General features: G+C 41.0%; 1 protein-coding gene across 1 annotated transcript in view; it reads left to right on the top strand.

The window, feature by feature from the left end:
• LOC126184063 (KICSTOR complex protein SZT2-like) overlaps nt 1-27,102 on the top strand; it is a 513,866-nt gene that overhangs the window by 232,990 nt on the left and 253,774 nt on the right. The window contains exons 6-8 of the mRNA XM_049926423.1: nt 1,761-1,939; nt 21,650-22,024; nt 22,226-22,352. Coding sequence (XP_049782380.1) covers nt 1,761-1,939; nt 21,650-22,024; nt 22,226-22,352 — 681 coding nt within the window. The remainder of the gene's footprint in view (nt 1-1,760; nt 1,940-21,649; nt 22,025-22,225; nt 22,353-27,102) is intronic.

Here is a 27,102-nt window from a genome sequence, read left to right on the forward strand (position 1 = left end):
TTCATGAGATGTTTTTCATCAGAGATCATCTGTTACAACAGACAGAAAACTCCAGAATGAGATTTTCACTCTGCAGCGGAGTGTGCGCTGATTAATCTGCCAGGAAGTTTCAGACAGAAAACTGTCAATTGAAATTTTAACCATCACATGCCATTTCTATTCATACAGATCAAGACTGAGAAAACTGTCTAGTTTGTGATTCTTAAATATAACAATGAAAACAATCAATTTTTGACAATGTAACGTAAGACAAGGATGCTGTTTATCACCTACTCTTTTCAACCTGTACTTGGAAAATATGATTGACCAATGCTCATTAGATGACAAAGGAGTAGAAATTGGAGGAAGAAGAGTAGGATGCTTGAGATTTGCTGATGACATGGTCCTTCTAGCCACAGGGGAAAAAGAATTACAGGATTTGGTGGACACCATTGCAACTAACGGAAAAAAATATGGAATGAAAATTAACACAAATAAAACAAAAGTATTGGAAATAGGAGGCAATAAGGAAATAAAAATTGTGCTGAATGGAGAAACACTAGAACAGGTGCAAAATTTTAAGTATCTTGGAAGCAGGATAGACACCGACTGGAAGTGCACCACAAAAATTAAAACAAGGATAGCAATGGCAAAAGAGGCGTTTTATAAGAAAAGGAGAATCTTCTGCAGCGGTCTGGACAGAGAACTCAGAAAGAGACTCATAAAATGTCTTGTATGGAGTGCTCTTCTATATGGTGCTGAAACATGGACTATGAGGAAAAAAGACAGAGAAAGGCTGGAGGCTTTTGAGATCTGGACATGGCGGAAGATGGAAAGAATAAGTTGAATGGACAGAGTAAAAAATGAAGAGGTACTGAGAAGAGTGGGAGAGAAAAGACAGTTACTAGATGTAATAAAGAGAAGAAAAAGAAATTGGATTGGGCATATATTAAGAAAGAATGACGGACTGATAAAAACAGTTTTAGAAGGTTATGTAGAAGGGAAAAGGAAGCGAGGAAGGAAGAGATTCCAGATACTGGATGACATGATGGACGGTACAACATACAGCAGCCTTAAGAAGGAAGCAATGGATCACAGAAAATGGAGAGGCAAAGGACCTGTTAACATAGCAGATAACTGATGATGATGAACGTAACTGGATACTTACATAATCCAGTTACATTGTTCTTCCTTAAGGTGTAAATAAAATTAAGTGAATTTAATCTACTTTTTTTCATTCATGTTGAGGAAGTGGTCACTGTTACAATCCTGGAACAAAAATTTCAAGATGAGTCAAGAAACATTACCTCCTAGAGAAATTGTGCATTATGACTGTGGTAACACTGCATGATTCTGGTTTCTTTAAAAAGTGAAAGATCTTTACCATTTTTATTTTATTGGTTTTTTTGTACATTAATTACATTTATTGGGAAAGTATTTCCCACTTGTTCCAACTACATTTTATTCTTTTATGTACATGAGCAGCTAAGGGATGTTTGGCATATTCTCTGGACCCCAGTAATTCTTCTCCTTGTAATCATGGTACAAATCACAATAAGCATAAGCATCTCTGTAGTAAAAATGAAGTATGTATGTTGAGAACTCGGTTTGATGAACTGAATAATAGTTTTACCATTAAAATCAGCACATTGTATTTTGCAGAAATTGGGAGGCTGACAGTTGCTACTTTACCTTGTCTTTCTCCCTTTATTGCTTTCCTCTAAAGCTAGTGCATCCTATTTCCTACATCATCATATTAATATGACATTTCTTCATTTCAGACAGGCCTACTCTAAAACAACACTGCAAATTAATTAGTTTGGCATTCTATAGATGCTATGTTTACACAGTATTTAAATCATTACGGCAGAGTTATGTTATGCATGGAGCAGATATTCAGGCTGCAGTTGCTGAATGTGAAGAAAATTTGATTGAGATTAATATCACAAGTTTCTTGATGGTGAGTATATATTCTAGTATGTATTCTAATTATATCTTTTGACACAAAGAAAGGATAATTTCAATAAATGTTCTGCATTCTGGCAAATTTTTTTGGAAGTTAATAGATTAAATTGTACTAAAGATTAAGTCATCTTCGACCTGAAGGATGATTTGAAAACAACAGGTTTTAAGAGACATGGTTCTATTGCAGGTAGCATGTCCTTACCTTCTTTGAACCTTCGAATAGGTTTACCCAGCCAATTACAGATGAACCTACAGTTTAATCTAGACTGTGATCTCTGGTGGAATTTGACATTTTTCACATTAACAAATTATTGCCAGATAGAAAAGAAGTGATATAAAGAGCAATTAAATGAAAACAAGATAGTTGGAAAAAATTGGGTGAACTGTTTATTAATTCACAATTAATTGCCATATGTGTTAACACATTTATCCCTTTGTGAGACAAGGTGACCATTGCCTTCATGGAAAAATGTTTGCAGTTGCCTACAGAATCATGATTGTACCCAGGCATGCACCTCTTCATCCAAAGCAAATCGACAGCCATGAATGTCTGTCTTAGGACTCCAAAGATATGGAAATTGTGTGGGGGAGAGATCAGGACTGTGTGGAGGATGTGTAAGGTCTTCCCAGCAAAACTTCTCCAGTGTAATCAATAGAACCTTGGCATCATGTGGGCAGGTATTACTCTGAAATAGAATGTTGCCAGGGTTGTTCGAGTACACTGTAGAAGTTTCACTGGGAAGCCCTTACACATTGTCCATACAGTCCTGGTCTCTCCCCATGCGATTTCCATATTCTTGGAACCCCGAAGAAAGACATTCATGGCCATTGATTTACTTTGGACAAATAGGTGCATGTGTGGGTACAGTCATGATTCCTTAGGAAACATTTTTCCATGAAGGCACTAACCATCTTGTATCACTGTTGGATAAATGCATTAACAGTTATGGTAATTACTTCTGAATTAATAGTTTACTTGCTTTTTTTCATTTGTCTCATTTTCATTTGACTGCCCCATATAAGTGGTAGAAAAATCCTAGGATCTGTGAGCTTCCTACCACCTTAATGGAAGTGAAGCTCACACAGGGAGTGAGGACTGATGTTAATTCTTGGAATCACCAAATGTAGTCATAATGTTAACTTACATTTATTGCTCCTTCACACTATTAGAAATATCAGCATTAATCAAATCATGTGCTACATGTACCATTAAACTATTACTAAACTGGTACAATGTACATTAACAAAAATTAACGTTTTCTCACTGTGAAATACTTGTTGCAGACAATACACATGTGCCCTGCTCTATGACCAACCGCAAAGTGCTCATCACACTTGCTGACAATGTAGCTGTTACTGTTTACATTATTTAGCACATATACTATATGTTAACTACTAGGTTTATCAGTTTTAATTTCAAGTACAACAGCTACTGCAGTATAACTTCATAGACTTACTTAGTGTCAGACCGCAGAGCTTTGGATTTGTACTCTGGCACATACCAAAAAGTCACAGAACCAAGGAATTAATATGTAGTGCATTTATACCTTAAAATTGTGCTGAAAGAGAAGGAAATGATCCATGTTTTGTATCTACAAGCACATTTATGCTCTACAAGCTTAATATATTGCTGGTGGAGAATAATGATGATAGCTTTGTTTGGACATCTCTTGTAGCATTCTCGAATTGTGCAAGATAAAACATTTCATCTATGTTCTGTGTATGCCACCACTTAACCCTTTTGTGGCTGCAAGGTCCAAACATCCTGTCTGCCTGGCTGGCTGACAGGGCTAACATGTTGTGCGCCTTGTCAGCATACGGCTGACTAAGCCCATGACTACAGCAGACTTCAGCAGGGAACATGCCACTGTCGACTAACCGTACATTCTGCTGCTCTTAGAACCACTCTTTGATAATGTGCTTTACAAAATCGATATCACACTGTAATGTCAAAGTGGTAGCAATTTCCAATAACCATGAAAGAGAACTTCAAAACTAACTCGCACTCACTGTTTTATGTTTATCCTGAGTTGAAAGAATGATATCTTAGAAAAATGATAAAAACATTTGTATTTGTTATTGAAAAATTCTATAACTTGAGATTTGAACTACCAATATATTTGCCTCTAACCCAATATAATGTTATTAACATCAGAAAAATACGTCTCAAGATATATAATTTTATAAGAGGGCTGTACCTAGTGAAGACACCTAAAACTCTGATAAAATGTTCTTACAACAATCTTAAATAAATAACTATTAGTGAACATTAAAAGTAAATTGGCTCATTTGTAATTAAAGTCTAAACTCAGTTCTCTGCAGTGAAAATTTGACAATAAGATTGTAGCTGCTTCCTGTCCACCGTTTTCTCTTCCTGTGTGTCACAGTCAGTCCAGTTTAACTTTGTGGTTTCTCATCCTCATTTTTGATGCAGGCTTTGGATTGTTTTTTTTTTATTCCTTTTATTTTCCTTTTCTTGAAACATACACACTTACAGAAACTAACTAATATTTCCTTAGTGTGTGATATTTTTCAAACCATGGCACCATGCAAAGAGCCACATCACACATATACATCTTATGCATGTCAGTTTTCGCTATGCTTTAGCAGCACATGCTACACAGCATCTCTGGAGATTTTCCTTTTTCTCTATTGCTCCAAGAAATCCTGGATAATGCCCTCCTTTATTTTGCTGTTGAAATGGAGTTTCTTGCTTTGGTGTCCATGGGATCTCAGTTTTACATGTTTGCCCACGCAATTTATCCAGCAATTGGTGGATTAGTTCCAAGTGGAATTTCAGCAGTGGTGTTTCCTGTTTCTTCTTTGTTTCAAAAATTGTTTTTACATTTAGTACACACTGATGAATCAAAACAGTAGCTGCTTGTGCCAGTCCTTTCCCTTTAGAATACATTCTACAGGGCTTAAAATCACGTCTGTCTTATCAACAGTGCGCATTGTCTTATTGTAGCAGACTACTCAAGTTGGCTTCAATTTATTTTGTCCCATTTTGTGTTCCTTCTTCTAAGTTTCAACAAAATCTGGTCCATTTATGGTTGAAAGCATCCAAACTCCTTTGTTTTCCATTCATTTTAGAGCCAACAGTGTTCCATAGGACTTGAATTGTATATCCTTTTTTTCAGTTTGTCAGGCAATGGTGGCAAATTTTCCCTGTTCATGAAACAAGATTGACCCAGTGCATGACATGTAAGTGGAAAGGGTCCAGGAACAGGTAAAAGCTGTAGCACTTTCCAACATTACCAAGAAGAGCAGATGAGTTCACTGGCTGGAATGTTGGAATGTGGACAACAGCAAGTTGCCAACCTGGTGTGCTAGTTTACCTGCTCCTATGCCTGAGCATTCAGGAATGCCCTTAGACATCAGGTCTTGCTACCTGCCTAGCATAAATGAACGCCCTTAGCCATCTGGACATTCTACCAGGTGGGCATACACGTATACCCTTACCCGTCTGGTTGTTTTACGTGCTTTGGCATACATGTATGCCTGTAACCATGAAAGGATAACTCAGGGGCTTAAGGCATTGGACCTGGAGTGAGATTCAAAATCTCAAACAGTTAACCTGATTTGTGTGTTTCATGGTTTTCCTTATTCATGATCTGCAGCTAGCAGGGTTTCTCTTTTTATCACACCAAAAAGTTGCTTTTTCTGTCAGAGCCATATGTAAAAAAGACATATGTTTGTGATTTTTTCCAGTGCACTTTTGAGATGTTTTGCCAACAATAACAAGAAAACTGCAGAACTTTTCTATGAGAAAACCTATTACTGTACACCAAATGTAAACCACAAAGAAGTCTTTCAACTGGCAGCGATTGATACTGTACCATTTGCAAAATATATGGGATTCAACACAATGTATGCTAAAAAATAAATTTAATTATTTGGGCACAAAACACTGGTTATTAAAAAAGGCATTATTCACAACCAGATTCCTTTCGAGCATCATTGTGTGAATGTTTAATAATATACAGCATCGAGATTGTCATTTCAAATGGGTTTTTGTTCAAGGCAAAATACATCCTGTCTTCTGATTCACAAACTGTATCACAATTTCAAACTCTTTGTTGAATGTTTCAGTGGTACCTTATGTCATGCGTTAGTGAGGTGGCGTAGTTGTAACGTACTGGAGTTGTAATTAGTAGAAGTGAGATTAAAATCCCTATATGGCCATCCTGGTTTTGGATTTTGATGGTTTTCCTGAATCGTCTGCTGCAAATTACAGAATATTTCCTTCATTTAATTACAATAATTTTTTTTAAAAAAAAGTTTCAGCTCCTCTCAACCTGAATGTTGGTTTGAAAATTGCTGTACTTCACTAGGCACCATCTGGTTGGCGGTCGTATGCCCTTAACTTCCTCTGACTTTTGAACTGACTTGCCTAGTTAGTTATAGAGGGGCCTAAAATTTAACATGGACTGCAAACCATGAAGAAACTTGGCATTTCCACATGTCTTTTTTTTTGCCCTATAACTGTCTTCTACTCCATCTCTAATGACCTCGACATTGATAAGACGTTAAGCTCTTTACCTGCTTATCACCTGTATCTTGGAGCTCATTGGTAACTTGAAGTTCATTATTCTATGAGTTAGCTATAGCAGATATTTCAGTTAGCTATAGCAGACATTTCTCTCCATTTATTGAGCTGTTTGTTCCTACATATAAGGGAATACAGTCTACAAAAATTTCACTATTTTTCATAATATATTTCCCAACATAAGTTAATTAAAAAGCTACAGGTATCTATCCTGTTTTTTGAGCAAATTCTACACAAATTTTTGTGAAAGTATGTGTTTGTAAAGGGAGATTCCTCAGGTGCAACTTACAGCCCAGAAAAAAAGATGGTGCTGTGATGAATGCTCATAATGCCACTAAACATATCACTAAATCATTTCTGACCCATAGCTGTGATATGAGCAACCTTTCAAAATACGCTTCACATTCTCCATAGTTTGCATTCTCAATCATACATCTTGTGGAGGACTATTCATTAGCCCTATGTTGGGAAGGTGCTTCATGTGTTAATGAATTTTGTTATGCTCTTAAGTGTGACACTTGCCAGCAATAAAATAAAAGGATTAGGTGCACCAGCTACAGATGTGTAATGAAACTACACCACAATTGCTTTTTATTTCCACAAAATGTATGTTTTGTACCATAGATAAAGTAATGGTAACTAACCTTTATGAAAGTGCTTAATAATGCGCTATGATGTGCTTAAATCAAAATAACTAACAGATTTCATCACACACTAATATTTATCTTTTGTGTTTATGATAAACGTAGGGCCGCTTTCACAGTTGTTAGTTATTACTTTGAGACATTGATGGGTGGACTTTTACCCACATATATTAATGCATTACATTACTGCGGTGTATGGCCAGGGTGTTGAGTGCTGCTTCAGACAGTAGAAAGCAGCTGTTATATGTGTGACTAGCCAGGCATGGCTGGCAGCACTGGCTCTGACTAACCAGTCTTGAGCGACCTTTCAATAGAAGCTGTAGTATTTCTGCATCACATGTAACAGAGAAGTGTATCCCAGGTAGAAGTATACTGAGTAGAAGTATACTGACTACTGTATTCTCCCTCGACACTCTGCAGAATTCCACACTGAGTGTCTTTCTGTGTCCTGCTAATCAAATTATTCATACACGACTTTCATTGATCTTGACTAACAGCTTCTTTGACCAACAGCTGGATCATGCACACTCTTGCTAAAAGATCTGTGTTTTAAAAGTTTTCCAAAAAATTCTGATCTCTATCTTTACACCTATAAACACTTGCCATGCCAGAAAGGCCTTTGTTTCAGCCAGTTTGTAATATTGGTGACCTGGCAAGCTGATAAAAATGGAGGTTATTCCTGAAATAACAATGATGCTCAGGGACACTTATATGGCTTGTCACTGTCTGACTAGATGCTTATTTGCTATCTTCAGGCCGACCTGTGTATAGATATGATACAGTCTAGATTTGAGGCAAAGTCAAAAATATTTGCCTCTCACTTTGTAAAAGTTATTATTTTGCTTCTTCTTCTTCTTCTTCTTCTTCTGTCTGTGGTATAGATTTGATTGTTTATTGCATGTTTACAGACTTGCATGAACAAATGCAGCTGAGTAAGAGGAGAGTTTGAGAGCTAACATATAATTCCATTAGTACCACTTAACTTTCCATTATCTTCCAACTGATGTAATCAGTGTTGGAGTTTCATTTTTGGTGGCAAATTATTGTACTAACTAAGTTCTTGAATCTCTTTTCATATGAATCTTCAGTCCTCAGAGATATTTATATTTCACATGGAATATGATTTCAATTATTCATGCAGTTAATAATTTCCAACAGTTGTCATTGTGGTTTACCCATAACCTGTAGCTGCAGTATGTCCTGACAAGCTCATTATTACTTTATTATATGCGATTTAATGCAGGGGAACTCAGGCTTGTACTGAAGAGCATGTTTTTGCATTGTGAAGTTATGCTGTTTGTGTGCTTAGGCTGTCAGTATTAAAGAATATCTACATTTCCCTAGTGTCCAAGCTTTCATACAAACCATCAGAATTTATCATTCATAAAATTGTTCTGTGCTATCTACCATCTAGATATGTATCTGAGAGGAGGTTTACTTGGAAGTCACAAAACCATGAATTAATTTAGGCAGTAACCATATATAACGCTGATCCATAAACTACGCTGGTTCACATAAACTAGAGGGACATCACATAAGTGATGATAACTTGTGAGAACATAAAATAATTGACATGAAAATGAAATACAATGTTACCACAATTCATCTGGAAAAAACTCCACACGTAAACCACTGAAGACCCAATCCACTTATAGTGTCTGTTTATAGGGCATAACTGCGTGTTTGAGAATATCACAGCAGCTAGTGCTGTTAACGAGAGACCATGGATGGAATAGCCAACTTAATAAAATAGTGTTCGCACATGTGGGAAACAAATCAAACTCAAACAGATGTGGCCAGGTTGATAAATGTTCATTCTTCTGTTGTTTGTAGACTGGCAACAATTTTTAACCATAAGTTCAGCATAGAAAATGTTTAATGGAGGGTTAAAATGGTCAATGTTCCCTATTATGCACATGACCCCATTCTCTTTCATCCTACCCATGGTCTGCTGTGCCCTTCCTGCAGTTACCAGAAGACTGTCATAAAATACTGTGCTTGGAAGATTTCATGACCAGTCACAAGTCTACCACTCAGTGCTCATCATGGGAGGGATAGAGCACAAAGCAAGAAATTGTGGTGATTAAGACACTGAACTTGTAATTTACCATGAACAATGTTCAAATCCCAACTCAACTAACAGGATTTAGGTTCTCCCTATTATCCATAACTTAAGGCAAATGTCAAGATAATTTCTTTGAAAAGAACATGGCTTACTTCCTTCCCACTCTGAGTTTGTGTTTCATCTCTATAGCTTCCCTTTTGATGGATCATTTAACCAAATCTCCCATTTTTGAAGAAAAATAATGTTTGAACTGCGCTGGTTAATGGTGATGTTACTGATATCCATATATGACATGATGTGTATTAGTGCAGTACATATAAACTGGACTGCAGATCAATGGATGACCATTCTCTCCACATAAAAGACTTGGTTTCCCATCAAATTATTCATACACGACTTTCATTGATCTTGACTAACAGCTTCTTTGACCAACAGCTGGATCATGCACACTCTTGCTAAAAGATCTGTGTTTTAAAAGTTTTCCAAAAAATTCTGATCTCTATCTTTACACCTATAAACACTTGCCATGCCAGAAAGGCCTTTGTTTCAGCCAGTTTGTAATATTGGTGACCTGGCAAGCTGATAAAAATGGAGATTATTCCTGAAATAACAATGATGCTCAGGGACACTTATATGGCTTGTCACTGTCTGACTAGATGCTTATTTGCTATCTTCAGGCCGACCTGTGTATAGATATGATACAGTCTAGATTTGAGGCAAAGTCAAAAATATTTGCCTCTCACTTTGTAAAAGTTATTATTTTGCTTCTTCTTCTTCTTCTTCTTCTTCTGTCTGTGGTATAGATTTGATTGTTTATTGCATGTTTACAGACTTGCATGAACAAATGCAGCTGAGTAAGAGGAGAGTTTGAGAGCTAACATATAATTCCATTAGTACCACTTAACTTTCCATTATCTTCCAACTGATGTAATCAGTGTTGGAGTTTCATTTTTGGTGGCAAATTATTGTACTAACTAAGTTCTTGAATCTCTTTTCATATGAATCTTCAGTCCTCAGAGATATTTATATTTCACATGGAATATGATTTCAATTATTCATGCAGTTAATAATTTCCAACAGTTGTCATTGTGGTTTACCCATAACCTGTAGCTGCAGTATGTCCTGACAAGCTCATTATTACTTTATTATATGCGATTTAATGCAGGGGAACTCAGGCTTGTACTGAAGAGCATGTTTTTGCATTGTGAAGTTATGCTGTTTGTGTGCTTAGGCTGTCAGTATTAAAGAATATCTACATTTCCCTAGTGTCCAAGCTTTCATACAAACCATCAGAATTTATCATTCATAAAATTGTTCTGTGCTATCTACCATCTAGATATGTATCTGAGAGGAGGTTTACTTGGAAGTCACAAAACCATGAATTAATTTAGGCAGTAACCATATATAACGCTGATCCATAAACTACGCTGGTTCACATAAACTAGAGGGACATCACATAAGTGATGATAACTTGTGAGAACATAAAATAATTGACATGAAAATGAAATACAATGTTACCACAATTCATCTGGAAAAAACTCCACACGTAAACCACTGAAGACCCAATCCACTTATAGTGTCTGTTTATAGGGCATAACTGCGTGTTTGAGAATATCACAGCAGCTAGTGCTGTTAACGAGAGACCATGGATGGAATAGCCAACTTAATAAAATAGTGTTCGCACATGTGGGAAACAAATCAAACTCAAACAGATGTGGCCAGGTTGATAAATGTTCATTCTTCTGTTGTTTGTAGACTGGCAACAATTTTTAACCATAAGTTCAGCATAGAAAATGTTTAATGGAGGGTTAAAATGGTCAATGTTCCCTATTATGCACATGACCCCATTCTCTTTCATCCTACCCATGGTCTGCTGTGCCCTTCCTGCAGTTACCAGAAGACTGTCATAAAATACTGTGCTTGGAAGATTTCATGACCAGTCACAAGTCTACCACTCAGTGCTCATCATGGGAGGGATAGAGCACAAAGCAAGAAATTGTGGTGATTAAGACCCTGAACTTGTAATTTACCATGAACAATGTTCAAATCCCAACTCAACTAACAGGATTTAGGTTCTCCCTATTATCCATAACTTAAGGCAAATGTCAAGATAATTTCTTTGAAAAGAACATGGCTTACTTCCTTCCCACTCTGAGTTTGTGTTTCATCTCTATAGCTTCCCTTTTGATGGATCATTTAACCAAATCTCCCATTTTAGAAGAAAAATAATGTTTGAACTGCGCTGGTTAATGGTGATGTTACTGATATCCATATATGACATGATGTGTATTAGTGCAGTACATATAAACTGGACTGCAGATCAATGGATGACCATTCTCTCCACATAAAAGACTTGGTTTCCCATTCAAAGTTTCTACACGTATGTTCTGATTTGATGAGGACGTAGAACTTGTTATCATCCATCAAAAAGCCATGAAGGGAGTTGCTCTGGATGAGCAATGTCTGTAATTTGTGTGATATATCCTTAAGTACGTGCATATAACTCTGTCTTTCCACATGGAATTGCGACTGGACAAGTCAGTGGTGATGTTATTGATGCTCATGTATATGTATAACACTGTGTATGTCAGTGCACTATATTATGATTTCATCTTACATAATGACCCCCCCCCCCCCCCCCCCCCCCCCCCCGTGGGTCCTGTGGTTAGTATAGGCCTGAGGTATTCCTGACTGTTGTAAGAGGCAACTAAAAGGAGTCTTACACATTATGTGATAATCCCCTGTAGGGTTTGAACTTCATTTTTCAAAATTTTTCTGAAGAGCAAGGCAATTGGGGAAGGGCGCCTTACATGGTGCATACTGTCCATCATACACTGAGACCTGTCTCATCCTCCCTGGGGTATAGGGACTCCCGGCAATGGCCATCCTGCCAGGTGGCCTTTGCTGCGGCTGGGTGGTGTCTATGGGGAGGGCCCCTGGATGGAGTGGGTGGCATCAGGGTGGATGACACGCCATGAAGCATAATACGTCATCTCTTGCTGGTGGTCAAGCACCAGCAGTCTTTAAGCAATCAGGGTCTAACTTCAATGCTAAGAAATACAGCCCAAAATCCCCCCTCCCATGGCAGGAACGCCAGGCTAAGGACGGCAGTGAAGCTTATTGACCCTGGTACCTCGTATGTAGGAGAGTTGATAGGGAATATTTCTTGTCAATAGAACCTCAGTCTTTTGTGGAACATTTAGAGGACAAGTTTGGGGAGGTGGAGGGCTTGTCCAAAATGTGTTCAGAGTCGGTCTTGATCAAAACAGCATCATCTGCTCAGTCATGGGCACTACTCACCTCTGACAAGCTGGTGGATGTTTCTGTTTCCATCATGCCCCATAAGAGCTTATATATGGTCCAGGGTATCATATTTCACAGGGACATTCTTTAGCAGTTTGACGATGACCTATCGCCAATTTAGAGCGGCAAGGTGTCCGTTTCATCTGGTGCATCCACCGGGGTCTGAGGGATAATCAGGTTGCCACCGGTGCCTTCATCTTGGCCTTTGAGAGTAACACAATACCTGAGAAGGTCAAGGTGATGGTCTACCACTGTGACATAAAGCTATATATCCCTCCCCTGATGTGATGCTTTAAGTGCTGGAAGTTCAGCCATACGTTTTCCCACTGTATTTACAGCGCCACCTGTTGGGATTGTGGATGTCCTTCACATCCCAATACTCCCTGTGCCCTGCCCCGCATCTGTGTCAACTGCAGAGAGCACCATTCAACTTGCTTGCCAGACTGCAGGATTCTCCAGAAAGAAAGAAAAATAATGGAATGCAAGACCCTAGACTGACTGACATACACTGAGGCTAAGAGAAAATGTGAGAGGCTACATCCTGTGCATATGACGTCTACCTACGCCGCTCCTATGACAACAGTTCTACCATCTTCCGTACTTTCACATACAGTTGGCTCTCAGAGCCGTCAGACTCCACCTGCCCCCTTGATGGTGGGGGGCACTTCCCTGTTGCTCCTGCACAACCTACTTCAGGAGCAACATCCCCCCCTCCTCCCACCAAACCATCGGGGTTGTCAGTCCCCACTTCTCAGCCGGAGAAGCGTATTGGCTCCTCTCACCAGGAAGGGATCCCTTGGGTCACTCCCTTCCCAGGTTCCTACCAGTGGCAAAGCTGACACCCGCCAGTGACTGAAGCAACCACAGGTAGCTGGTCATAGTGCTTCGCTGAATCCCAGCCAGACAAACCTAAGGAGCAGTGAGAGAAACCTAAAAAGAAAAAGACTCCCAAGAACCAAGGCACTGCGGTGGCACCCACACCACCACTGCCTACAAGGTCTGTGTCTGGGGATGAGGTGGAGATTCTGGCATCCACTGAGGACCTAGATCTTGCTGGGCCCTCAGACACAATGGATGTCGATCGCACAGGTACTCATCTGGGGGAAGCATGTTACCCTGAAGTGTAGTCTGCCTCATTGAGTGTTTCATGCCTACCCAGTCTCACAATCTCGTAATCCTCCAGTGGAATTGCAGCAGTTTTTTCCACCACCTGGCTGAGCTATGGCACTTGTTAAGCTTTACACCTGCTTTCTGCATTGCCCTCCAGAAAACCTGGTTACCGGAAATGTGGACCCCTGCCCTCCACAGCTATAAGGGATATTACAGGAACCATAGTGACTGTAATAAAGTGTCAGGTGGAGTTTGCGGCTATGTCCTGAACTCAGTAGGTAGTGAACCTGTGCCCCTTAAAACCCCTCTTTAAGCTATGGCTGTCAGTATAAGGATGATGCAAGAAATAACTGTCTGCAATGTGTATCTTCCTCCAGATGATGCAGTACCCTTGAACGTATTGGCTGCACTGATTGATCAACTCCCTAAACCTTTCCTACTTTTGGGAGATTTTAACGCAAATAATCCCTTGTGGGGTGGCGTCATGCTTACTGGCCGAGGTAGGGAGGTTGAAAATTTACTGTCACAACTCGACCTCTGCCACTTAAATACAGGTGCCCCCACACATTTCAGTGTGGCACATGGCACATATTCGACCATTGATCTCTCGGCATGCAGCCCTGGCCTTCTACCATCTATCCACTGGTGAGCACATGATGACCTGTGTGGTAATGACCACTTCCCCATCTTCCTGTCACTCCCGCGGCACCATTCCCACGGACACCTACCCAGATGGGCTTTAAACAATGCAGCCCAGGAAGTTTCACCTCTGCTGTCACCACTGAATCTCCCCCACATGGTACAATCGATGATGTCGTTGAACAGGTCACTACAGTGATCATTTCTGCGGCGGAAAACTTGATCCCTCATTCTTTAGGGTGCCCCCAGTGAAAGACAGTCCCTTGGTGGTTGCCGGAAGTTGCTGAGGCTTTAAAGAGCATCGGCAAGCTCTACAGTGACATATGCGGCATCTTTCCTTAGAGCACCTAATAGCTTTTAAGTAGCTGCATACCCATGTTCGCCAGCTTATAAAACAATGGAAACATGAGTGTTGGGATAGGTACGTGTCAACCATTGGTGCCATACATCACCTTCCCAAGTCTGGATGAAGATCAGACGTCTTTTTGGGTACCATACCCCAACAGGTGTCCCTGGCATTAACATCAATGGCGTGTTATCTACTGACGCAAATGTGATTGCCGAGAACTTTGCTGAGCACTATGCTTGAGCCTCTGTGTTGGAGAACTAACCCCCAGCCTTTTGCACCCTCAAACAGCGGATGGAAAGGAAAGTCCTCTTGTTCACTACACGTGACAGTGCACCTCATAACGCCCCATTTACAGAGTGGACGCTCCTCATTGCCTTTGCACATTACCTTGACACAGCTCTTGGGCTGGATCGGATCCACATTCAGATGATTAATCATCTCTCGTGTGACTACAAGCGACATCTCCTCATCATCTTCAACTGGATCTGGTGCAATGGTATCGTTCCATCTCAATGGCTGGAGAGCACCATCATTTTTGTTCTCAAAGCCGGTCAAAACCCTCCTTATGTGGATAGCTACCTGCCCATCAGCCTCACCAACTTTCTTTGTAAGCTGCTGCAACGTATGGTGCGTCAGCGGTTGGGTTGGGTCCTGGAGTCACATGGCCCACTGACTCCATGTCAGAGCGGCTTCTGCCGGGGTCACTCTACCACTGATAATCTTGTGTCCGTCGAGTCTGCCACCAGAACAGCCTTTTCCAGACACCAACATCTGGTTGCCGTCTTTTTTGACTTATGTAAAGCATACGACACAACGTGGTGACATCATATCGTTGCCACATTGTATGAGTGGGTCCTCCGGATACCGCTTCCGAGTTTTATCCAAAACTTCCTGTTGCTCTGTAATTTCAGTGTCCAAGTCAGTGCCTCCCATAGTTCCCCCGTATTCAGAAGAATGGCACTCTGCCGGGCTCCGTATTTAGTGTCTCTCTATTTTTAGTGACTATTAACGGTCTAGCAGCAGCTGTAGGGCCATTGGACTCACCTTCTCTGTGTGCAGATGACTTCTGCATTTCGTGCTGCTCCTCCAGTACTGGTGTTGCTGAGCAGTGCCTACAGGGAGCCATTCACAAGGCGCAGTCATGGGCTCTAGCCCACGGCTTCCAGTTTTCAACTGCGAAGTCGTGTCTCATGCATTTTTGTCAGCATTGTACCGTTCATCCAGGACCAGAACTTTACTTAATGATGATCCACTCACTGCAGTGGAGACATATCGATTCTTAGGACTGGTTTTCGATGCCCGATCGACTTGGCTATCTCACCTTTGTCAACGTATGCGGAAGTGCTGGCAGCACCTCAATACTCTCCACTGCCTGAGCAACACCAACTAGGGTGCAGATCACACTAATCTACTGTATTTTTACAGAGCCCTTTTTCAATCCCACCTTGACCATGGCAGTCTGGTTTACCATTCAGCGGCTCCCTCAGCATTGCATTTACTCGCCTAGCAACGGGAGCTTTTAGCATGAGTTTGATGACCAGTGTCCTGGTGGAGGCCAGAGTCCCTCTATTGAAGGTTAGGCGTACACAACTGCTTGCCAGTTACTTTGCACACGTTCTCCAGGGCATCCGAATTACCGTCTCCTTTTCCCAACCATGGCGGTTCATCTCCCGCATCAGCAGCCCAGGTCAGGGCTTATGATTGCAGTTCACGTCCGGTGCCTTCTGTCTGAACTGGAATCCTTCCCATTACCACCTCTCCTTGAGGTCCATTCATGTACACTTACATGGCCCTAAGGACTCTGTTAATCTTGTGGCTCTCTGCTGTCACTTCTTCTCGACTCTCGACATGTACCGGGCCATGAAGGGGTTTACACCAATAGCTCGATGGCTGATGGTCATGTAGGCTTTGCGTATGTTTGTTGAGGACATATTGAACAGCACTCCTTGCCAGATGGCTGCAGTGTTTTCACTGCAGAGTTGGTGGCTATATCTCGTGCTCCTGAGCACATCCGCTCATGCCCTGGCGAGTCATTTCTCCTGTGTACTGACTCCTTGAGCAGCCTACAAGCTATCGACCAGTGTTACCCTTGCCATCCTTTGATAGTGTCCATTCAGGAGTCCATGTATGGCCTGGAATGGTCCCATCGTTCAGTGGTGTTTGTGTGGACTCCAGGACACATCAGAATCCTAGGTAACGAACTTGCCGACAGGCTGGCCAAACAGACTATGCGGAAAGAGCTTCTGGAGATGGGCATCTTCGAAACTTACCTGCATTCTGTCTTACACCACAGTGTATTCCAGCTTTGGGAGATGGAATGGCTTTTCTATTTGCATGTTTTACTTGTTGGCAATTGTCTCATAATTTCTTAGCAACTTTTTTACTGATTCAACATTGGAGCCAAGATTCCTCTTAATCACTTTGAAAGACAAAAGCATTTTTCTCCATTATGTTACCTGATATGGTGAAAGAGCAGTAGCTATCGGACTTTAGAATTGTACGCCGTGGTTACAAAATTTAAATATATGTCCCAGTTTTCATGATTACTGCTAATGTAATAGCTCAACATCTTCAAAATTATGCAATGAACTATCTCTATTCTCCCATTGGCTGGAGGGTGGAAGGGGCTTGTTTGCAGCTTGCAGATTTGGAGCAATAGACACAGTTGCTTCATCAGATCAGACATGAAATTGGTACTCTGATCTGTAATTAGCATATCCAGGATGCCAAATGTGAGCAACCAATTATTTACTAATGCTTGAGCAACTATACTTGCTTTTTGGTCAGGAATTGCAACCATTACTATATAACATCAGAAAGGGTCAATTATCATCGATATGTATTTGCTTCCTATTGGTCTTGTATTAAATGGCTCCAAAATGTCCATCCCAACTGTTTCAAATGGTTTAGATGCTTCTGGTAGACGTTGTAATGGACTCGGCCGGTGGCTAAGATACACTCCTGGAAATGGAAAAAAGAACACATTGACACCGGTGTGTCAGACCCACCATACTTGCTCCGGACACTGCGAGAGGGCTGTACAAGCAATGATCACACGCACAGCACAGCGGACACACCAGGAACCGCGGTGTTGGCCTTCAAATGGCGCTAGCTGCGCAGCATTTGTGCACCGCCGCCATCAGTGTCAGCCAGTTTGCCGTGGCATACGGAGCTCCATCGCAGTCTTTAACACTGGTAGCATGCCGCGACAGCGTGGACGTGAACCGTATGTGCAGTTGACGGACTTTGAGCGAGGGCGTATAGTGGGCATGCGGGAGGCCGGGTGGACGTACCGCCGAATTGCTCAACACGTGGGGCGTGAGGTCTCCACAGTACATCGATGTTGTCGCCAGTGGTCGGCGGAAGGTGCACGTGCCCGTCGACCTAGGACCGGACCGCAGCGATGCACGGATGCACGCCAAGACCGTAGGATCCTACGCAGTGCCGTAGGGGACCGCACCGCCACTTCCCAGCAAATTAGGGACACTGGTGCTCCTGGGGTATTGGCGAGGACCATTCGCAACCGTCTCCATGAAGCTGGGCTACGGTCCCGCACACCGTTAGGCCGTCTTCCGCTCACGCCCCAACATCGTGCAGCCCGCCTCCAGTGGTGTCGCCACAGGCGTGAATGGAGGGACGAATGGAGACGTGTCGTCTTCAGCGATGAGAGTCGCTTCTGCTTTGGTGCCAATGATGGTCGTATGCGTGTTTGGCACCGTGCAGGTGAGCGCCACAATCAGGACTGCATACGACCGAGGCACACAGGGCCAACACCCGGCATCATGGTGTGGGGAGCGATCTCCTACACTGGCCGTACACCACTGGTGATCGTCGAGGGGACACTGAATAGTGCACGGTACATCCAAACCGTCATCGAACCCATCGTTCTACCATTCCTAGACCGGCAAGGGAACTTGCTGTTCCAACAGGACAATGCACGTCCGCATGTATCCCGTGCCACCCAACGTGCTCTAGAAGGTGTAAGTCAACTACCCTGGCCAGCAAGATCTCCGGATCTGTCCCCCATTGAGCATGTTTGGGACTGGATGAAACGTCGTCTCACGCGGTCTGCACGTCCAGCACGAACGCTGGTCCAACTGAGGCACCAGGTGGAAATGGCATGGCAAGCCGTTCCACAGGACTACATCCAGCATCTCTACGATCGTCTCCATGGGAGAATAGCAGCCTGCATTGCTGCGAAAGGTGGATATACACTGTACTAGTGCCGACATTCTGCATGCTCTGTTGCCTGTGTCTATGTGCCTGTGGTTCTGTCAGTGTGATCATGTGATGTATCTGACTCCAGGAATGTGTCAATAAAGTTTCCCCTTCCTGGGACAATGAATTCACGGTGTTCTTATTTCAATTTCCAGGAGTGTAGCTTGTTGCACACAAGGTACGCGTTTCCTGACGTACTACTCGACATCTTGTTTTCTAGTGCTCCACCAATGTTTTTTAACAATTCATCTATCAATTACCCTTCGCCCACTATAGCCTGACAACATAAGGTCATGTGCTTGTGCCAAGACTTCATTCTGGAAAGCTGTGGGTATTACCACTCACAATCCGCACTTTGTTGTTCTGCACAGCAAGCCATCGTGCATCATGAACTAAGGTTGCAACTTGAATTGTTGATAGTCAGGATCAGCAGCTTCAAACTTTTGCCATTCAACAATGTTCCTGCCCAGTGTTTGTAGAACAGCAATTTTGCTTCTCAAACTCGTGGCATTAGCATGCCTTTTCTGTGGCTTGTGTATTACCTCATAATCAAATTCACTTAAACGGAGTTCCCACCTTGTTAATCTGCTGCAAGGGTCCTTCAGTTCTAATAACTATTTAAGAGAAGTGTGCTCTGTCACTACCTTAAACCTTTGGTCATATAAATAACAGCGAAAGTACACAATAATATAGATTACTGCTAGCATCTCTTTCACAGTCATGGAATAATTTTGCTGTGCTTTGTTCAGTTGTTGGGATTTGTATGCTACAGGACACACTTTACCATCTATATTCTGTCGTAGTAAAACCCTCCAGAGCCATATTACTTGCATCGCAAAAGAGAATAAATTCTGTTTCAAAATTGGGGAATGTCAAAACTGGGTCTGATGTCAATGCTCATCTTAAAGCATCAAATGCCATCTGACATTGGATAGGTCATTCAAATTTTGCTTCTTTCTGTAATGTACAGTTCAAAGGGCTGGCAATTTCAGCAAAGTCCTTTACTAATCTGTGATAATAATTACAGAGACCGATGAAACTATGCAAGTGTTTAACTCTCTTCATTGGAAGAAATTTCTGAACTGAACATTGATCTGTTCTCACACCTTCCTTACTAATTATATGCCCAGTATAATTTACTTCTATTGCTGAAAAATAACATTTATTGATGCTTAGCATTAGTTGTGCTGTTCTCAGTCTTTTTAATACTTCCTCCAACCTTCCTACATGCTCTTCCATGTCCTTTGAAAGCACTATTATGTTATCCAGATAGATCAACCATGTTTTGGTTTCAATCCCCTAAGTACACAGTCCAATAATCTCTGAAAAGTAGCAGGTGCATTCTTGAGTCCAAGTGGCATTCAATGATATTGCAAATAACCTGTGGGATGGAAAAAGCTTTATTTGGCTGATCTTCTGGCACTACTTCAAACCCATTCTGGAGAATTAGTTACTCCGACCTCAGTTGTCAAGAGTCTCTGTTATATTTGGTATTGGATATGCATTGATGATTGTTCATGCATTGTGAGGTATTGGCAGTCACAGCAAAATCTGTATTTTTTAGTGCCCTCTGCTGACCTTATCAGGACCAAAATTATGAGTGCGCCCCCAGTAAATATTTTCATTATTGGTAACAAACACTTCAGAACTTGATATGGGTTCTTGTACACTGAAGCATTATTCCCATGTTGGTATTCTATGTTGTCTTAGTGGCATTGCTGGTAATAGACCACTCGTTGGTGGAGATGGTGATGACGTCATGTGTCCTGGTTTTCATTCGCTGTCAGCTCTCCTAGTGACTTCAAACTTTTGCAGCTTTACCTGTCAGAGGCTCTTTTCTGCTGGCTCAGCACTCAGCACCTGTATACCTGTTGTTGCATTGTATCTAAACTTCCTTATGACACTCTGCTTTGTCACTAGTATGATGGTATCTCTTGGCTTGTGTGATGTCATTGTGCTTCACTTTCAGACTTGAGCACTCTGTCATTTCCCTATGCTGTGATAGCTTCCATGTTTGCCACAACTTGCTCAGCATTTCTCCCTAGTGAGCAGTCTGCTAGTAATTTAGACAGGTGATTTGAAATACAGGAGCTGCCAAGGTAGAGCTTGCATAAATTTTTAGTGTCCTCCAGGGATACTATCCAGGGGTGTAACAACTTGAATCACGTTTGAAGTTTTAGGTTCTTGCTATGAATTTGAGGTGCAACATTTCAGTATGAATTTAAAATTGCTGGAGTTCTGCAGATTACTGCTTACAGAGTTTGGTCATAGCAAGTACTTTGTTGTAAATGATGTAATGTTACTGATTTTCATTGATGGCAATGCTGTAGCAAAGAAATACTGCCCTTATTTCATAAGAGCACAACAAATAGATTAGAGCTGATTTTCAATTTCCTTGTTAAGGAGCAGCTTTCTGTAGTATTACACTATCAATTTAATAAAATATCAATTTTTTCCCTGTTGGCTGTAGTCAACCAGCTTGACACCTCACATATCTTCATAGATATTTTAGAAATATAATAAACTTACCTTCAGTCTTTAAAAACTTAAACTACCCCCCCCCCCCCCCCACACACACACAGAGAGAGAGAGAGAGAGAGAGAGAGAGAGAGAGAGAGAGAGAGAGAGAGAGAGTAGTTCTGTATGTGTGTTCAGTTGTTAGCTCTGATGAAGGACTGGAGGTAAAGTATATAGCTGTTTCTACTTTCTGATCTGTTATTGAACAAATCTGTTAATTTATGAGTAATAAACTATCCCCAGATATGTAATAATATTTCATCCCAAATTTTGTACTGCTTTTAATAATAAACATTTTTTCCCATTTTCAGACTGCATGTGGTCACCTCAAGGACATTCAAACGAACAGTCAGAAAGATGTGAATGTTGTGGAAATAATACCAAACACTGACAGTGATGAAAAGAAACAGCCAAAACCAGATGCATTATGTGACACAAATAAAGATGGAACATCTGCAGAACAACTTCAGGAAGCAACTGAAACACTTAAATTAGAAACAAGAGTAGAAAATGTTTTAATGCTTCCATTGTCAAAACTGCAGGAGTCCGCAATATGCAAAGAACTGAAACAGTTGCATAATATGATCAAACAAAAATTTAAGAACATTTTGAGGGTGTATTTCAAACCTGTTCCCTCACATCAGGAGTATTACTTTTGTGATCCAGACTGGGAAAAGATACATATGGTATGTGTATAATTTTAATTATGATGCTACTTTTCACACTTTTGTTTTGTATTACTGGATAAAAGTTTTTACGTTTTTTATTGGTTAACATATGCTATGGTTCTTAATTTCATTGACAAATTCTGTTTATTACTCATATCAGAAATTCTATACAAATCATTTGTATTATAGAGCCTCTTTGTATTTTGAAATTAATTGCAGGATATGGGCTCATATGACATTGAAATTGAAGGAGAGATCAGGAAAACGGAAACTGGAGATGCTGCAGATGTTGAGACTTTCAATTCAGAGTTGGTGGAATTTCAGCCACAGCACTGTGGAATACCAGGTATTTCTCACAGAAAATTATTTGAACAAATTTAAAGATATTGTGTACACATTTCCCTCAAATTCCTCTGTGATCATTCCTCAGTTCCAGAATCATGTTGTAAAATGCATTCCATGAAAGTAGGCATGGAGTTGCATTCTTGTGTATTGTAGTTATTTCCAGTTCCTCAATAGCTTTTGTGTGATGTTGCACTCTCAGTTTGACACATACTGTGTTCTGCACATTGTAGAGTACTGGAACATATATGGTTTCATTTTTATCTGTAACCATTTCTATACTAGATTGTACCAAAATATTTTTTTTTAATTTTTAGAATTCTCACGGTCAGTAACAATCCCTATATTCTGTGTGACATTTATAGTACACCTGACGTATGCTGTTTTGGGCATTAAACAGGAAAGTATTGGGAAAGTTAAAAAAAACTAAGATGATCAAACATTCCTTCTTATATGTCTAATTTTGTTTCTTACTTTTTTTTGAAGATTGTATGACACAACAGTAGCTCATATTAAATATGGGACCCACAATGAACTGTCCATTGATATCTTTCATATGTGTTCTAACATTATTGAGGAAGATTACAGAAAAATCAAACTCTTAATTTAAATTTTTAGACATCAACAGCTGGTGTGAACTTGAATGAAATCCATTTGGGGAGATACTAAATTTCACCAAAAATTGAAATAAAGTGATAGGAACGGCTAACATTTGGACCAGTTTACTACAGTCATCTTTGGTGCATAATGACTTTTGAGCAGTCTGTGATACCTCCCTTATGGCCAGGCTGTATGTAATGGACTGATTTAGTTAGTGCAGCAGATCATGTTGTGGAAGTAGCATTGGTGATTAGTGAGTTTAATGTGAGCATAGGCACATATGGAGTCATCAGTAAAGATGGGATCTGCACTGAGGAATGTTTCTATACCATGGAAGACCAGGATATAAATGAGTCAGATGGTATGCATTGAGCTTCTGGGTTAGTATAGATAATGTTTCTGCACATTGTTCAGTAACATAAAAAAGGCATCAGTGAATTTGAAACAGGTGAAGGTTTTAGGATTCTGAGTGACTAGGAAGGATTCCTCTAGATGATCCCTGAACAAGATGGCATAGGAAGGTGCCATAAGAGTGCCAGTAGCAGTGCTGCTGATTATTTTTTAGGTTCTGTCATCAAAAGAGAAGTAGATAGGAGTGGCAATGTACTCAACAGTCTTACTATGAAGGAGATGGTGCATTTGGAATCATATGGACATTGGGAGAAATTATGTTTGGAGCTGCTGAGGTCATGGGCACTGGACCAAACAAGTTGGTGCAGTGGTTGAGACACATGGGCTACATAGCACTGGGGCATCATCCAAATCCCTGTTCACCTTTAGGTTTTTGATGGTTTTCTATTAATAACTTATGGTGAATTCTGGGATGCTTCCTTTGAAGAGAGTATGGCTGATTTTCTGTACCATCCTTGTCCAATTAAAAACTAACTATCCTTTCTTATTACGATAGGGTAAAGGATGTTAATTTGGAGGATTCTGACATTAACAATGACAGGCAGACCAGCTGGAGATAAGCAAACAAACTCTAGAGAGCAGGTGGAGGAAGTGGTTCAGGTCTTCTAGGTATGAGATTAGGCTTTGGAAAGTGTGTTAATAGTGTTGGCATACAAGAGCATGGATCATGATTTGGCACTGCAATAAATAACCATAATGGGCTCTCCTCGTTGGTTACACTTATAGATCTTGAAAAGCTTTTAGAAAGTCGGAGTTCAGGGTGTTTTGAGAATAAGGAGGGGTGAGACGTAGGGATAGCTGCAGGAATGTCACATGTGATTTGAGAGAGCACTGGGGGCAGCTTCAGCTGAGCTTGTAGGTGATGTGTCATATACTGACATAGGCACTCTTCTAGATGGTGTTCATAATAACAGTGTTGGATCCTTCAGAGTCATAAAGGATGATGGTCACATCAGGATTTGTTTTGATGTGGCAAGTGGCAATTCTATCGACAGTTGTGAAGTGTTGGTCTTTCTGAAGAGAAATATAGGGAATGAAGATGACAGGTTTGAAGATTAGCAGTTCTTTGAAAGTCGAAAGGGAATAGGTGGGTCGTAGTGGGTGATGAACATTGTTGGATTGGAATAAAGACTGTGTGAGGTGAGACTCATTGTTGGCTTGCGTGTGTGCGCGCGTGCGTGCGGGGAAGGAGAGGTGTAGGTTTACATTTAGATCCTCCTGTGGCTATCTCGATTTTCTGTTGTTCCAATAAAAACTTTAGCAAAATCTGTTATGTTTCCTTATAAAATTTCTCTGTCAAGTCCCTTCCCTTTGCTTACCACAGTACTGAGCTACCACCACATCTTTAATGACCTTGAGATGGCAGTGCTCTGTTAAAATTCACCATTGCTTAGTGTAAGGGATATAGATTTGTCTGCCAAGGTGTTACATATCTTTTTAATTAGGACTTTATTTATGATTAGGTAATTTGACTCCTTGTTCACAGTGACAAACTATAAAAGCTGGCAGATTTTGGGGAAAAAATGTGAGACAGTACATAACAGAATCACTGAGTAATAAATATAGAATGGAATTTAGCACTTTTCAACCTCTACACTGTTGAGTATTTCGTAACATATAGTGTGAGTCAATCAACACATTGATGGAACATTGTTATTTTGTAACATTTTTTTTTAGTGTGTATGTGTTACACATTTAACACAACAGAAACATCCCAGCTTGTGCAACGTACATTGTGATACGAAAAGGATAGATTGCTACTCTCCACATAGAGAGGGTGTTGTGTTGCAGACAGGCACAATAAAAAAGATTGCTAAACATTTGAGCTTTCAGACAAAAAAGTCCTTCTTCCAAAATAGAAAACACACACACACACACACACACACACACACACACACACACACACACACACACACGGCCACTGTCTCCAGGCACTAGGGCCCGATGTTGGACTGAGACTGTGTCTGACATAAGTAACACTCTGCTGGGGTGGGTGGTGAGGGTAAGGAGGAGGCATGGGGCAAGGAGGGGAAGGGATAGGAGGTTGGGGGTGAGGGAAGATGCTGTGCTGCCTCTTAGGAATGTGTAGTGTTGCGGTAGGGCCAGGATGGGTTACTAAATTCATGGTTGGGAGGCAGTGCTGGGAGGATGGTAAGGGGAGGGGAAAGGGAGAGGGGAGAGGAGAGAAGTAGAGAAGCAGAAAAGACTAGTAGGTGTCTTGATGGGATAGTGGGGTGTGTGTAGTGCTGGAGTAGGAGCAGGCAAGAAGGCGGTAGGTAGAGGACAGGAACTAGCAAATGTTGAGGACGGGGGTTACGGGAATCAAGGATATGTTGTAGGGAGAGTTCTCACCTGCGCAGTTCAGAAAAGCTGGTGTTAGTAGGAAAAAGCCAGATGATGCAGGCCGTGAAGCACTCATTGGACTGAAGCACATTGTGTTGGGCAGCAACTGTGTGGTCCAGCTGTCTCTTGGTCACAATTTGGCACTGGCCGTTTATGCAGACAGACAGCTAGTTAGTTGTCATGCCCACACATAAAGTGGTACAACGTCTTGAATTTTCTGTTGTTTGATTGTACATTGTTGTATGTGACAAAACTACTGGGAACCTGTGAAGGTGGAGATAAGGCAACATGTCTGTGATGCTGTTACAGCCAAACCCTTTCCCTATATTATCACTGTATATTACTGGTTCTTCAGTCTTGCTTGTGGCACACATATGCTTTCGTTCGACTGTAGTTAATAGAAATCATATTGTGAAACCAAGACAATTTGCACAACATGTAAGATACTGGACTCGTGTTTGGAAACAGCAAGTTCAGATACCTGTGTGGCCATCCTTATTAAGGTTTCTGTAATTTCCCTAAACCAGTTCAAATAAATGCTTCGTAGATTCATTAAACAGGCCATGGCCAAGTCCTTCCCCAGTTTTCCTCCGACTGAGCTAATTCTTTATCTCTGATGACCTCTACATCAGCAAGCCATTGTACTGGTTACCCATTCTTTGATCTGTGCTCTTCTTTTCCATGGATTGCTGTCATTGGTCTCATTGGTTCATTTGTCATATGTTCTCCATTTAATGAGTGATATGTTGCAAACTTTTTGCTTGCAGTGTGCTCTTGGTGCCATTGTATTCTTCCATCAAACAAATTCCTACACAAATGTGTTGCAGTTGGAATGTCCCTATTTGATTGCCACATGCTACTAGCCACAGGAGAGTGCCTACCACAGCCAGTTTTCCATCTACTCACATCTTTGGTGTTGTTGCTGTGCTGCTCTGCCACAGATGTTCTCCAGGGATGAACATTTTGTATGCTCAGTTGGATGGGCTAGGGCTTAAGTATGCCAGGCCAGCTGCTGAGAATCAACTAACAAGAAGTTCCAGGAAGAGCTCTTCTTGTATCATTAGTTTATCTTGCTTTCTCACAAACTACACAGCAGTGTAGGGGATTGTATCACTTGAAAATAGAATCACTTGCATATCAAATCACTTTTTTACTGTGGTTGTCACCACATAAACACAGTTATGTTGCTGGAGCACAGAATTACTATACAGCTCCAAATTTTGGGTGATGTACAATTTTTTAACAGAATTTATATCCTACAAAATTGAATTATCCATGTCATTACTCACTTTACTCTGATGGGTTCTGGAAGTACACTTGTAACAAAGGGGTACCTCTCAGTTATGTCAGTGTGCCTATTTTTTGATGAAGTTTGTAGCAGTTCACCTACTTTGTTTCTT

Source organism: Schistocerca cancellata, chromosome 4 (assembly GCF_023864275.1).
Source record: "Schistocerca cancellata isolate TAMUIC-IGC-003103 chromosome 4, iqSchCanc2.1, whole genome shotgun sequence".
In the NCBI taxonomy this organism is placed as follows: domain Eukaryota; kingdom Metazoa; phylum Arthropoda; class Insecta; order Orthoptera; family Acrididae; genus Schistocerca; species Schistocerca cancellata.